General features: G+C 36.0%; 1 protein-coding gene across 43 annotated transcripts in view; it reads right to left on the reverse strand.

The window, feature by feature from the left end:
• Nucleotides 1-15,694, reverse strand: part of tou (toutatis) — a 435,009-nt gene that overhangs the window by 30,726 nt on the left and 388,589 nt on the right. For 38 of the 43 annotated variants that reach the window (XM_069319208.1, XM_069319211.1, XM_069319249.1 and 35 more), the window contains 2 exons: nt 11,061-11,114; nt 389-510 (listed from right to left, as the gene is read on the reverse strand). In XM_069319208.1, the coding sequence (XP_069175309.1) occupies nt 389-510; nt 11,061-11,114 (176 nt within the window). The remainder of the gene's footprint in view (nt 1-388; nt 511-11,060; nt 11,115-15,694) is intronic. The other 5 variants (XM_069319247.1, XM_069319234.1, XM_069319250.1 and 2 more) reach the window with 1 other exon arrangement.

Here is a 15,694-nt window from a genome sequence, read left to right on the forward strand (position 1 = left end):
ATTTGCTCACACCTGTGCTCAGAAACACTGATGCTATGCAAAATTTCCAGAGCTTTTATCGGCCAGGAAGACATTTATTATGAGAAACATTCCATTACAAATAGTTTACTTGAAAAATTTATTTCCAGAATACAATGTCATCAGTATTGCTTCACCTCAGTACCACCAAATTAAATTAATCAGAATTTTTAACATATTTCCCGACATCAGAAATGGTGTCGGGGAAATACGATATAAAAAGGTGAAAGAATTTTTCTTTTTTTTAACGCGTACCTAGAAAGAGACCTAAAAAAAGTATACAGTTTGAGGGTTAACAAAGAGAGAACAGCCTGTCACACATGCCATTCACAAAATGCTGCAAGGACAGCAAGCAAGAACAAGGACATACCTTTCCCTGGTTGCCCTCTTCTCTTCTTTCATCTCTTCTCTTCGTCTTTCTCTCTCTTCGTATCTCTTCCGTGATTCCAGGGCTCGCACCAGTACCCCATGATATCTTCGTCTCTCCCGCTCCTAGCAACCAAAGCACAGGTGGAAATTGTCATCAACAAGAAAGGGTTTGTGAAGTAAAAACACAACTAAAACTGGCTCACATTACAGGCTAAAAGCCTAGATGGTTTATTCCGACACCAACAGCCCCAGTTTATAAGAATGGTACACAATTTGGTTCAAAGATTTTCTCACCAGAAAACTGAGCCTTGTTGGAGTATTATCCCTGTGTTTGCTCAAGATAATGTGCATTATTGATCAAATATTCCATCCATACTAGGTATCTTATTTAATCAAATTGATTTTTTTTATCAAGTACATTTAAAATGTCAAATCAAATTAATTTAATAAATTGATCCATGATTTAGAAAGAAAGCTTATACTTTGCACAGGATAAAATATTAAATATACGAGTGAACTATTATGATCAGGAAAAACAAAACATTTAAGTGTTTAATGTAATGAAATGCACTTCCCCAGTGGTCCTCCAGTAGCTCCTTTAGCTTATCTCTGGTACAGTACCATCAAGCTTTCATCCAATACACCAGGCCTCTAAGACCCATCTATTGTCTACAGGAAATCGGGACCAGAATCTGGCTTTCACTACAAGGCACCAGAGACCCAGAGATCAACTCCAGAGAAAAACATACCAGAAAAAGAGCAGCAGCAGGGTCAGATACGCTCAGAAAAATGGAGAACCTCCACTAAGCAGGTGCATGCCCTTTGGTCTGCTGCCCCCAACATGAAAGGCCACCAAAAAGCCTGGACATGCAGCCACCAAACAGGGCACTCTTACAGACACGAACAAAGGATCACCAAGAAACATCGGAAAACTTGAACAGCTACCCCTAGTCAAGATCCTGCAGACAAAAATAAAGCCTTCATCTGTCCAAACAAAACAAAACGATGTATGCCACCCCAGGAAATACTTAACACTCACAATACAGCCAGAAAGTGGAAGAGGAAGGAAGGCATATACTGTATTTCAGATGTACAATCCCAGTCTTGTTGCAGGTACTGAAACAAGTCCTGCTGAGTCACACTAAGGAAGGTTAGATAATGGGAACCAGCACAGGGGGAGGTAAATGAAGCCATGAAAAAGGACCTGGAAATGAACCGGCAGAAGACCAGAGAAGGTTTCTAACTCATACTGGGATAGGGATACAAGAACACCCAAAATGGAGCAATAACCCTTCAAGCAAGGAACTAAACACCAAAGTGGGTCAAAAAGACCACCACAGAACTCCGCCTCTGGTAATCCAAATGTCTCGTGGCCAGGGAGGGAGCCTACAGCACCTTTGGAGCCTGGAGTCTCAAAAAAGGAACAAAAGAATAAACCAGGGAAGTCCCAGTAACCCTTAAAAGCCAAAATCGTAAGTAGGGAAATCAAGCAGGGAAATGCAGGTCTCCTAGTTTTTATCGCATCTCTAGAGGGGACAGCCCCCAATGCCACCTCTGCCAGCCTCACAGCTGGTAGGAAAAACTACCCAACCTCAAGCTGAACTTGGGAAAGCCAACACCACTAAGCTGAAATAGAGAAGCCAATGTACACCAGGTAGAAGAGGGGAAAAAAATCATGTGGAAATCTCAGGTGACCTGGGCTGCCATCTGGTGGTGGTCAAGCACATCAGTCTGGGTATTTACCCAGTGGCAACAATCGTTTACCTTAGTGTACCTCGTGGTGCCCAATTTACTTCAAGCCGTTGCTTGTTGTGTTACAACTGTGCACCTCTTTGTGGTTCTTCCCCAGTTTTGAGGTGGATCCCTGATCACCAGCTCCTTGTGCCTCAGAGCCAGACATATTCTGATCCAGACTCCCAGCAGGTAACAGACTAGTCTCAAGAGGCCTGGGAAGTTGAGCTAAGGCTTGGTAGTACCAAAGATAAGCTTGTTAGCTGTTGAGGGATCCTTGCCAGAAGAAACAACCTAACAACATTAATAATTAAATACTACATAAAAGGCATGTGAATCCTATAAACCTTAAGAGAAAAGTGAAAATTATAAAGTTAATTTACCCAACCAAAATATATTATGGCTTCAAATGGCAAGCTCCTATACCATGACATTGCTAAGCAGTTAACCTCAAAACAAAAATTATAAATGTAGTTTGATATATACATGTACAAGAAAAGGCCCCTTAATTATCCCAATATTTAGCTGGTTAACCTGATGCAGTTAGTGAGCTTGACTGAAGAAATACAATGACCAAAACAAAGTATGCAAAATATGTACAGTATGTGTATCTAACTATGAAAGAGTGACACAATTTATATATAATTATCTTATGGCAAATACAAAAATACTAGTACTTTACCTGTCAATTTTTTTTTCTATATACTACACAACTTATTTAAATTAGGAAAGTTGAAGAGAAAAATGGGGATTGGCTTGCAAAAACAATGTTAATAAGCAGAGGAAGGATTTCATAGCAACTTTTTAACATAAGTAGCATTTGAAACAATTAGGTTTAGCAGCATATTATCACCATCATTCAACAAAGCTTACATATCGAGATCTCTGATGTTGGTTAATACATAGCATCACCTAAAGTGCAAAGTACTCTTAAATCTGAAAATCTCAAGTGTCTAATATGAAATTTGGCAATTGTCAAATGTCTAATATGAGTAATTCAAAGTGTCATACTTTGAATAAGCAGATGAGCGAGTGAGAAAACGGTTAAAAGTCAATGTGGACAAAAGTAAAGTTATAGTTGTGGAGATGAAAAATGTGTATGAAATATATGCAAATGTGGAAATGTTGGAAGTGGTTGATCCCTTTAAATACCTGGGATGTACACGTCCTAAAATAGATGTGTGTGCAATTGAGAGTAGGAGTTGACATGGAAGGGAAGTGGCTACCAAAAGTAAAACTTTGGTTAGGATAAACCCAAAAGGAACAGACGCAGCCAGAGGTCTACATGGACAACCCATCCTTCTGCTTAGATAGTACTAATTGTAACCATGTGCACCACCGTACACACGGACATAATGAACAGTTAGATAGTAGAATTTGGTACTATTCACTTTATAGAGTAATAAAAAAATAAAAGAAAAAAGCTAAAAACTAAACTTAAATATTCCTAGACCCAGTGCAGCACTGGCGGCCTTATTGAGGACAGAGCTGTGGGGACAATGGGCCTCAATCATCACAAGGTACCCTCAAGGTAAGCACAGATATGTACTATATTAGACCTCAGGTAGCGTATATTAGGCCAAGGAAGGTTAGGTCAAGTCTGCTTTGCAACATCAATACAAAAACTTTTTTGGTTTGTCCAGATCCAATAGTAATAACTCTACTTTCTGACTGCCTTTTACATCAATATATGTATGCTGGACCTCATCGTTACTGTAACTACTACCTAAACATGAGGATAGGCTGGCATGGAAGACTGGTGGATACCAACTTTATGTTTGGTTGTGAATGATAATGTGGCTTGAATATGAAAAATAAAGAGTTATAGCAGTAGAAATGAACCATCTTTGAAGCTTGTGTGGTCTTAGAATGGATAATAATGTACACGAAAATAAAAATATCAAGAGATGTTGCATGCAAAAGTAAACAGCAAGATTGAGGTGAGCATATTAGATGATTTGGGAACACTGAATGAATGGATGGTATACTGGTGAAGAAATTGTATTAAAGTGAATTTCAGAGTAGATGGAAAAAAAGGAAAGCCGAGAAGAAGGCTTGAAGATTTGTGCACAAGACACAGGATATGGTAAGAGACAAAACTGGATGGAAGTGGTTTGTAAGAGTGAGTATATTTGTATGTAATGAAGTTACAATTTGTGAGGTGCACAGCACACCTGGAAGAAGAAGAAGAAGTGAACTGCTGCCAAGGATGACTGCTGGAATGTGGTAGTGCTTGATTACCACAATTATATGTTAACATTGTCAATGATACAATGAATGGATGAGAAATATTTGTAATGTTCTATTCTATATTTATATATATAAAACCTTCTTTTACTATACTACTTACCTTTCTTCCTCCAACTGATGCATTCTCAAAGCAAGAAAGTGAGAAATGCAGTAATAATAATGTACAGTATGTATGTATGTAATGTGTAGCTGTAGATGAGAGTTAAGCTGCTGGTGTCTCATCTTCTCTTATCTTTGTCATATGACATTTTGAAACTTTCTTTCATTTTAGAATCCTGTACACTACCCCCTTCATATTTAATTTATACAGCCACCTACCACACTGCTTGCAAAAGAGAATTTACATATATTTTTTTGGCAGGTTTGTTTTCTAGGCTTCACCACGGCCTCATCTCAATGCTGCATATTTAAAAAATTTATAACATAATTATGTCGATGCATATCACAATTTTGTATGTGATATCACATGATCATTTTCCTGTCAACTAGTTTTGGGCACATTTTTGTCAACAGCCTCAACACACAGCTCTTGAGTATTAGATCCAAGTCATTTTGTAAGAAGTCCTTGCATCTCTAATTTATTTATATGCGTTTTGATATCTGGGCATCCTACAAGTGCTGCATATTTTAACTGGCTTAGCACATGTGCTGTGACTTTTCTTCATGCATTCCCCATTCATGAATTAAATGAAATTCTGTAACTGGTCAAAGTAGTGTAGGTGCGGCTAAAAATGCCCATGACTTTTCTCCGTCACACTTAATTGTGCAGTACCACAAAAGTCTCTGGTGGTACAGTGGTAACACATTTATGCTGTGTTACCATTGCTTTTGCCACAATGTCATTCTGAGCCATTGCCCCCCCCCCCTCCTGCCCTAATGATTCTTGTGTACTCATTCCTGGCCCTTTTTAGTGCCTTCCTATTTGCCTTTGGACCTATGTCCCTATGCTTTTTCCATACCTTTTCTGTCTTCTCCTTTTCTTCATTCATATGTAAACCTTAACCTTTGACAAGTAAATTTATTCTTTCTTCTTGACCCTAGTGCCAACACTGTATTGGATAAGGATGGAAAGGGGGCAAGAGAACTTGCACAAATTTCTGTTAATTTTCCTATAGTTACCGATTGTAAACAATTATAAACTCCAGATCCTTGGTTAAATAGAAAATTGAGTCATAGACAAACATCTCAAATCCACTACTGTATTAACTACACTATACTAAAACACTCATGCAATACTCTGTCACCTGGAACATTTACCTCTACATTAAAACCGAATATCTCATGTCATCACATAAAATAAATATTTGGCAACTTTGCAGGAATATGCAAGCAGCAACAAACATTTCTACATTCACTAGAGCATAGACATTTCCTACATACACTAGAGAATAAACTTCTCTGCATAAAGAAAAAATGTAATTACACTGATAATAAATAATAGCTACATAGTGAATCAAAAGTTGGTTATAAAGAGAATACGTTTGTCTACACGGATAATATTTATCTGCTATTAGGCTGTACAGTATCCAATTAGTGTGTGCGTGTGTGTGATGTATTTTATATATATCATGAACTCTAGATAACAAATATATTTTATTTATGTTGATATATTTGATATCTTGCTGAAAATTGTGCACTCCCTTTGCAATGAAGTTTGAAAACAATGTAAATTATAAAAAATGCTGAATTTCAGCTTATGAAGCTTAAATTGCTGAATTAAAAGTGCCATGAAGAGCATTTATCAATTTTCTTCACGTTGAACAAGAATGTAAAGTTAAGGAGGAGGAAAGCCGTATCAAAAAGCACCAGTTATATGACAGACGCAGAAAATATTTTTGAAGCTGCTGTGGAAATGGTGAAGGAGGATGACCCCTCGTGGGAACAAAAGAATGAATTTAAATGAAATCGCATAAATTCTTTTGGTTATTCACAAAGAGCTTCACCATGAGAAGAAAGTAAATTGTCTAAAAGAAGAAAGATAATTTTGTCACCAAGGAAGAGACAAAAATAGTCCAAGAGGGGTCAGAAAAATTCCCCTGAACAACACATACAGGCAGCCCAGAGAATAGCCAAGAACAATGTGCCAATCTTTCTCCCCGAGACGTAAAGGCAGACAACCTTGCCTTTTTGTCTTGGTAACTCTTCAAGTAATCTTCACCCCACACTGAGCCTCAACACACACACACACACAATAACAGTAATCGACCAATTTGACAAAGAGGAATTCCTGAAAGCAGTACCCTCAAGAACAAGAGGTCATAGATTCAAGCTAAGGAAGCAAAGGTGCCATGAAGATATTAGAAAGTTTTCTTTAGCAAACAGTGGTAGACGGTTGGAACAAGTGAAAAAGTGGAGGTGGCCAAAACCATCAGTAGTTTCAAAGCATTGTATGTCAAAGAGTACTGGGAAGACGGGACACCACGAGTGTAGCTCTCATCCTGTAACCACACTTAGATAATTACACTCTCACTCCTATTAAATATCTGTAAAGTATGAATATGCTGTAAAAGTAATGTAGGTAACCATATTTATTTCATGGATTCTGAACTTTTGATTTTTGGGGAAAATATTTATGATGTTTAGATTAAAATTTAAATTTCCAGAACACAGCCCTAACATGAATACAGAAGGATGATAGTACAATACTGTATGCAGTATAAATAAGCTATTATTTTTAACGCACATTGTAATAAAATTATTTTTTTAGCGACTTAAATTAGGGAATAAATATTATTTACTACATGGAATATCTGCTTTGCAATAATGAGTAAATGGAATTGCAGCACATATGCAAACACTCTTGGGCACATGTGGTCAGTGGTAGAAAAAATCACTCATGAGCATGATTACTTTGAGAATGCACAACAAACTATTTTATTCAAATAAATAAATAAATTAAATAAATAAATAAATAATTTATTTATGAATGGTCCCAAGTCATAAATCACCAAGAACTCTATGACCCGACCAAGGTTCAAACCTGCATAGTTAAGGCTCGCACCCAGGTATACACAGTACCGAGACCACTTCACCAGTGCTTTTACACAGCACCTTGCACAAAATATATATACTATATATTTTTGGTATACATGAGTAGAGGGTGAAAATATTGGGGCAGGTTTTGGATTGAAAGAAAATAACAATGTGATCCCACTCGGGAATTTGCCACATGGTTTTCAATATTACCAACAGCAGTTTAGATAATGTGTGGTATAACGAGGCCTTAGAGTGCTGCAACACTATAATCATTAGAGAGGCCAGAGTAGCCCCTCAATTCAGAATGTTGCCATATTATGTCACACTGATAACTCTGCCCATGTTGTGAGTCAGTATGGTTCCTGGCTTTGTCAAGATTATGTATGTACTGTATATTAAAAAATGAGTTGCGTAGTTATGAGTAAAATGATTCACCTGTGGATGATGCATCTTAATGCCATTTCTAAAAAAAGTAAGTTTTTAATAGTATAATTGCCATAACATAACAACCAACACCAGATTAGTCATAATAAAACGTATTAAAACTTCCAGTTAACAAATATTTACCATTAGAATCTTTTAAGTTATGTAATATGCTACGTATGTTATTTTAACAAACTACAGTAAAAGCAACAAGACATTTGTTATCAATGCTACCATGGATTTTCATGCAATGCAATGCCTAAATATCGCTCATGCAACAGGTGTCAACAAGGTTGATATCAATCACCCACTTCAGTCTCATTTTTAAAACTGGCATTTAGAAAACTGAATATACATTTACATAAAACATGAAGAGCAAATAGAACATTAATTAAGATAGCTCATCAATATAAATACCAAAATCCATTTTGCACTACTGAATGCCAAGTTCAAAATCAAAAATAAAAAACAAATGCAGAAAATATTAAGGGAAACTAATTTGACACTTGACTCTACCAACCAGTAATCAAGAAACATTAACTGGCATTATGTTCATACAACAAATGCTAATGAGCAAGCAGCAATATCCTGGGTGAATAATATCATGGCTGACCTGGTCTAGCGGGCACAATCATCAGGAGAAGCACTAAAACCATACAAACAAAACAGGGTTGGTGGTGGGCGGACACAGGGACGCGCACAACAGTCATGGTGACAAGGGTGCAGGCGCGTCTATCAAGTTAGAGTGTTTCTCGGCTTGTTAGACTATTTGGTGGCAATATAATTGAAGCAACGAAAGTGGCAGTTTTCAATGGACGTGATATCTAGGACTTTTTATTTTTCCTTGTCAACATGCTTAAAATATATAAAATAAGAAGGCGCTATTTTTTCCCATGATTTCAACAGAATCGGTAATAATTTATTATCTAGTAAAAGTATAAAAATGGTGATAATTATAATAACAAATGCAAATCTAACAAGTACTGTAATTATAAGATTAATGACCATAATAATACAATAATGACATTTACAGTAACATATACCTATTACAAATATTAAATAATTAATAATGAAAAATTATTCAAACAAATAGCCAATATTCATATTACTGAAATTTAACTCTTGACTGGCAACTAACAAAGATGTAGACCCCTGACTGGCAACTAATAAAGATGTAGACCCCTGACTGGCAACTAACAAAGATGTAGACCCCTGACTGGCAACTAATAAAGATGTAGACCCCTGACTGGCAACTAACAAAGATGTAGACCCCTGACTGGCAACTAACAAAAATGTAGACCCCTGACTGGCAGCTAACAAAAAAATTGTCATCGAGTGACAATGATTTCTCTTTGTAATACAATATTGTATTAGTAATTTATCATGACCAAAAATTTAATTTGAAAAGACCTTTGAAAAACACTCCCAAACTCCAGAAATAACACAGCTACAGTTTAACTTCTAGGACTCTTTCAGTCTCTTGCACCCATTCATACAGCTGACTTAATACCCTTGATAATTATAAGCCAAATAGAGTTCTACTTGCACTTTAAACCAATGTAGTTCACGCTAATGTCTTCAAAATCATTTCAGTAACAACTCTATTCAATTTCTTCTAAGTATTAAAATATCACAACAATTCAAATATTTATTTGAAATATTTCTGTACGAGTTCTGTACATATACTTCGTGCAAGCAAGCGCAACACGCATGTTAAAATTGCACTTATTTGTTATAAACATGTGTACGGTAGTTACAAGAAGCACTATACTCATGGTGGCACATCTTTTTTATTGTAAATTAATTCCTATTGCCGGGAGATAGAGAGCCTGTACTTCAGCCTACTGAGGTTCCACCTAGTCCAACTACTGACCTTTTCCCCAGGATGAAACGCTCAACAATTGCCAAATTCCAAGGTATATAGGTGAACAGAGACATCAAGTGAAAGGAAACACACCAAACCGTTTGTGTCCTGCCTGGGGATTGAACATGGGTTTCTCGACTACAAGCCGAGGATTCATACCACTGTGCTACACTATCCATTATATACTTTATCATAGAATTGATAAAGTCCTAATGGTCTTGGCACAGTACCACAGTACTTCCAGGAGCATATTCCAAATAAAATCCTGATAATTTTCTGTTCCAATTCTTTTTAGTTCTCAACTGTATCCTCTTGCCAGTAGGTATCAGTCACTTCTATTTACTCTATGGTGTTTTCTGGAATTGGCACCGAGTTTGGCTCTCTGAAATCCTAATTTTTCACTACAACACTTTGTAACTTAGTGTTTCACACATTTCTTTCTCATTCTCAGGGAACCTGTCCCCCATTCTCAATCTCCGAATTTTAGCTTTTACGTGCAGCTTGCTTTTAATGAATATATAGAAAAGGCCTGGATCTGTTCTACATTTGCCCGCACTCCCTTTCTTGAAGTTCTTTTCTGCCTCTCTTCTCATTCCTGTGTATTAACACAATTATTTATCACTACTATATGCAATAATGTCTAAGAGGCATGATGGATATAGCAATTCCTTGCAGACAGCCTTGAGATCTTCAATATTAATACAGGGTGAAGAAAAATGAATAATAATGCAAGATATAGCAAACCTTGTAACTTTTCTAATATTAGCCATATTTTAAGGAATGCCTAAATTCAACCAATCTGCTAATGATTATTACAAATTTTCATAATTTTAAAGGCATATAGTATGAACCACACAGCTGTACACCACTGACAACACAACTTTTACACACACACAAACGCGCACCTAACTTTAACTGTGATACGTCAAGAGTTCTCCAGTACTAAAATCAATGGAAATCGAGATAAACTGATACATATAGATAAGACCGTTATCCTGAACTAAACTGCAAATTAATATCTACATGTACAATGATCAAGTGGTTTTTAACTCTCAACACCATGGCTTGCTTTTAGTAAAGCAAACCATGTTGGAGTTCATGGTTCCTTAAGTTTAAATGAAATATTTCTTTATGCAAACAAAATAAAATATTAATTTATACAAACAAAACCAGACCTTAAATAAAATGAAATGAAGAGGGCTGTTGATAATATAACTTTGTAAATAATCTTCTGTATTGGGCTGAAATAGTAAAACAAAATTTAGACAAAAGATTCCTTAAAATGCCTTCAGCTCCATCTTAAATGCTTCTCATTGCCAACTTCCAAGAAAACTCTTATCAATTTGAATAAAAAATGAAACGAAGTCTTAACAAAATTTGCAAAACACTCTTTCTTGATAGAGTGCCTCATGAGGGTGGAAGGACATACCAGCTCAAGAGTGTAGAGCATTTCACGTTGTTTGTTGAGCTCCTGTAGATACAACTGCGGAACAACAATAATGTCAGAGTGTCAGAGAGTTACTACGTGATGTCACCCGCCATCATGGTCTCTTGAGCACAATGCAAACGCACACTTCTCCAGTTTCATTTCTTTAGAATGTGGCTTTGCAAATGGCTTCAGAGTTATGATGGTTGGTGAATACACATAATGTGGGGGCATGCCAATCAACCGTTAAAAACTACAGTTGAGAGAGTCGGTGGAGAAATGAAGCAACAGTAATACACTAAATGATATCACAGAAATACTTATATATACTGTACTGTATTCATATTTTATATATATATATATATATATATATATATATATATATATATATATATATATATATATTTTATATATATTATATATATTATATATATTATATATATTATATATATTATATATATATTATATATATATTATATATATATATATTATATATATATTATATATATATATATTATATATATTATATATATATATTATATATATATTATATATATATTATATATATATTATATATATATATATATATATATATATATATATATATATATATATATTATATAATATATATATATATTTATATATATTATATATATTATATATATTATATATTATACATGTCATACCCAATGGATAGAAATGCACTAGTTGAACTAGTTAGCAAGGCCTGCTTTTTTTTTTTTTAAACCATATTGACTTTTACATATTTCCAAATATTTCTTTAAAAATTTATTAACCCCAAATATTATTAACATTGTACTGACAACATGAATTTTTAATTTAGTTACACCTGGTTTACCTATCTCATATTATATTGTTATATATATATAATGGAATGAAATATGTTTTGTATAATTTTTTGACAAATTGAATATTAAAGAAAATGTGACGTTAATTAAGCAAGTGTAAGTATTAGGAATGACTCTGCATTGATACATATAGATACATACCCAGAGCCGCTCTCCCTCCCGTCCAGTAGTGTGCTGCGAGCCAAGTGCTGGTACAGTCAAGCCTAAGTCACGCGCACCATGGCCACGATTCATCAAGCATTTACACTTGCAATCCTGTACATCTTTTTCAATATTTTGCAGCTTTGTTTACATTTATTAAACAGTTTATGACCATCAAAACTTTCCAACTAAATAATGTTATTATAAACAGCCTCCTAGTACTTCACAGCTCAAACAGTTTAATAAATGTAAACAAGGCTGACAAAGACAGAGAAATGATGTACAGGGTCCTAAGTAGATGCATCAATGCTTCTTGAAACCATGGCCCTAGCCTCTTAAGACCCACTCTTGTCTACCTGGAGCCAGGACCAGAATCTATCTGACTCTACGAGGCAAGGGAAGCTTGGAGTTTGGAGTTCAACCCAAAACTAAGTAGCCCGATATTGAACCTGGCAAGGGTGGGTGTCGGAGGCCTGGTACATCTCCCTAAGGCACGAGGTGTAACAACACTTACCCCAGCACTCTACTGTGGCCCCACCAAAAAAATGACATTTCATTACATTCAACATTTGAATAATGCAAACTGAATTTCACTAGAAGTTAGTTTCCTAAGATTTTTACTGTTTGATTGATAGGTATGTTTATTTTAATGAACAAGGAAATTATTTATATATTTGAATCAACAAATCTTAGCAGCCTGATCTATCATAATTATACCTTTTATATACCTATTATTTCGGGTTACAACTGAAACGTACTGGGATATATTCCCTTGGCAGGATTTCCTTTCACTTTATGATCCTTTAGCAGTAAACAGGTACTCAAGATATAGTCAACTGTAATGGGTAGAAGGCCTAGGAAATGCCAGTTGAAGGCTTAGGGAAGGCAGTTAAAGGCTTAGGGAAGGCCTAAGGAAGGCCAGTTAAAGGCTTAGGGAAGGCCTAAGGAAGGCCAGTTAAAGGCATAGGGAAGGCCTAAGGAAGGCCAGTTGAAGGCCCAGGGAAGGCCTCGATATGCCTAAACTGGCTTCACGTTCCTGCCTACGGGAAACTAACTGACAAACTTTATAGTTAACAAAAATCACTTTGGTTTTTAAGTACTGTACTGTAAAATAGTACTTACATATTATACCTAGCAGTGTGGTTCTGGCTTTTAGGTATAACATTACATTGTACTGTATATTATACCTAATAGCCCCAAGTGTTCTACTAAGCTTAGTAGACAAGGTTATTTTCAATAATAGCCAAAGCCATTTTTCTCTCTTATCTGAAGAAAATTGTTTGCACAATTAAATTATAATTATATTGGTTAACATAAGTACCAACTTAATAAGATCTGGTTTAACCTGTTTTAGGCAAAGTTAAGGGATACAGTACTGTATGCTCAATTTAATGACTGCCGATTTATTTATATCATTGAAAATAACGTCTGGTTTTGAGAACGGTACTAAACATGGTTCCTGACATACTGCCTCAATGTTTCGTATAAACAGTGGATGACTACGATTGCAAATGCAGGCATTTATAACCATAACCACCGATGCCATATCCACAGTACTGTACCATAATAACGAATCTTAATTTCGCTCCCACATTTGCTTTGTATGGATAGTGATTGCTCTGTGTATAAAGTTAATAAACTTAGAACTTCAGATCACAAATAACACTTCTTACATCCACAACCATGCCATCGATAGAGAAAAAAATAAAATAAATAAATAAATTTAGGCGAGTATAAGCAATCCATCCCCCCCCCCCCTCCCTCGAGACAAACATGATATGCACCAAAGTAAATTATCCATTTATTCTTGAGCTGCCTCGTGTAGATATGGTATAAATTCCATACTGTACTCACCACAGTCACATCAGGGTAGTGGGAGCTGCTATTGGGTTCGTTGTGTCAATATCAACTATTCAGGTTGTACCCCTTTATAAAAATAATAACACATTTAACCTTCAAAGTGTTGTTATTATCATATTAACGGGGTAATGCAGTTATCATACGTTGATTTAAATTACTACCGTCTGGAGTTTAAAACCAATAATGCTAATATGGACATAATAGCTGTATACAAATGTACGGGAGTTAACTTTAGCCCACGAAGAAATCCTGCTATCAGTTCACGAGTGCTTACTATGCAAATGAAGTTATCGTTGCAAATGTTGTTATGCCCAAGCTGTAATCACGATATAAAATTCCAGATGATGCGTCACAGTAACGTGGCTGAAGATATGACGACCAAACCACACATCAGAAAATAGAGAAACAGCGACGTTCCAGTTCATCTTGGCCCATACGACCTGATAATGGTTCAGGACAGATGGAAATGTCAATGTTCCTCTATTTTCTGACGTGTGGTTTGGTCATCATATGACAAAATTCTATTACAGTAAAATTACATAATATGTATACAATTATCTGCAATGGTTTTCACAACTCTATAAAGATATAATGAGGTACACCAGGTCAACCAATCATCCTTTGAACAAAATAATAAAGGCACTACAAAAGATCTATTGGCCTGTACTAGGCAGATTCTATTTAACATAACATAAGAATAAAGGCAACTGCAGAAGGCCTATCAGCCCGTCCAAGACAGCTCCTATTTATAACCACCCAATCCCACTCATATACATGTCCAACCCACCATTTATATCTATCCAAACTCATTAATATATATGAATGAGTTTGAGTGAATATAAGTAGGAGCTGCCTCATATGGGCCAATATGCCTTCTGCAATACCTTTAGTTCTTATTGATATATGCATTCAGTCATTCTATATATTCATTCATTCACTGACAGATCTATTGATACAAATACACTCATTGTAGGTCTAAATTCATTATTCTTACAGTTAGTAATGTACTCAATCCATGTTTTTGCAAATTACTGTACATGCACAAATCTAGTTATTCAATAAAAATACTATGATGAATGAACTAAAAAGTGGTAGAAACATCCAAGGTCAACACTGGAGTCATCTGCCACATGCTGGTGTGTCAGTAAGACCCCAGGTCTGGCGCCGGCACATCCGATTGGATGTGCCACCCACCAATCTTCTACAGCTCACCTAACCAGTAAATATGAAGATACTGTAATTACATTATTTAAATTTTTCTTTAAATTTTGCATCCAAATTAATCATTCTATAAGGAAAACTATCCATAGCCACACTTTAAGGGTTAAGGCAACATTAACACTTTCGCCCGGGCATGACGCAGCATTGCATCATCCGTTTACTGTCGGTAATGCTGGGGATGACGCAGCATTGCGTCATCCTCTTTAAATAATCGCCAAAAATCAGGTTTTTATCCGATTTTTTTGGGACTGGTTTTAAAATGCGCGCCGATGTCTTCCCATTTTCTTTGTTGAGCCTCGTGGCCCTCAGGCGGCTTAGCACACGCCGTGGGCTCATTGTTTTCGCTCCACTGTTGTGACCAATGTCGCCTCCCCTCGCATCTCAAACGTGTGAACTTTTCGGCTATTTTCCGTGGCTATATTTCTTACTGCGACTTTAGAAACTATCTACGCTTACTCCACAATGGATAGTGATCATGAACAAGGCCCTTCCAGGAAGAAAATTGCGGAAGAAAGGCTTGAAAAGGGCAGGAATTGGGAGTGTAGC

Source organism: Procambarus clarkii, chromosome 92 (genome assembly GCF_040958095.1).
Source record: "Procambarus clarkii isolate CNS0578487 chromosome 92, FALCON_Pclarkii_2.0, whole genome shotgun sequence".
NCBI lineage: Eukaryota > Metazoa > Arthropoda > Malacostraca > Decapoda > Cambaridae > Procambarus > Procambarus clarkii.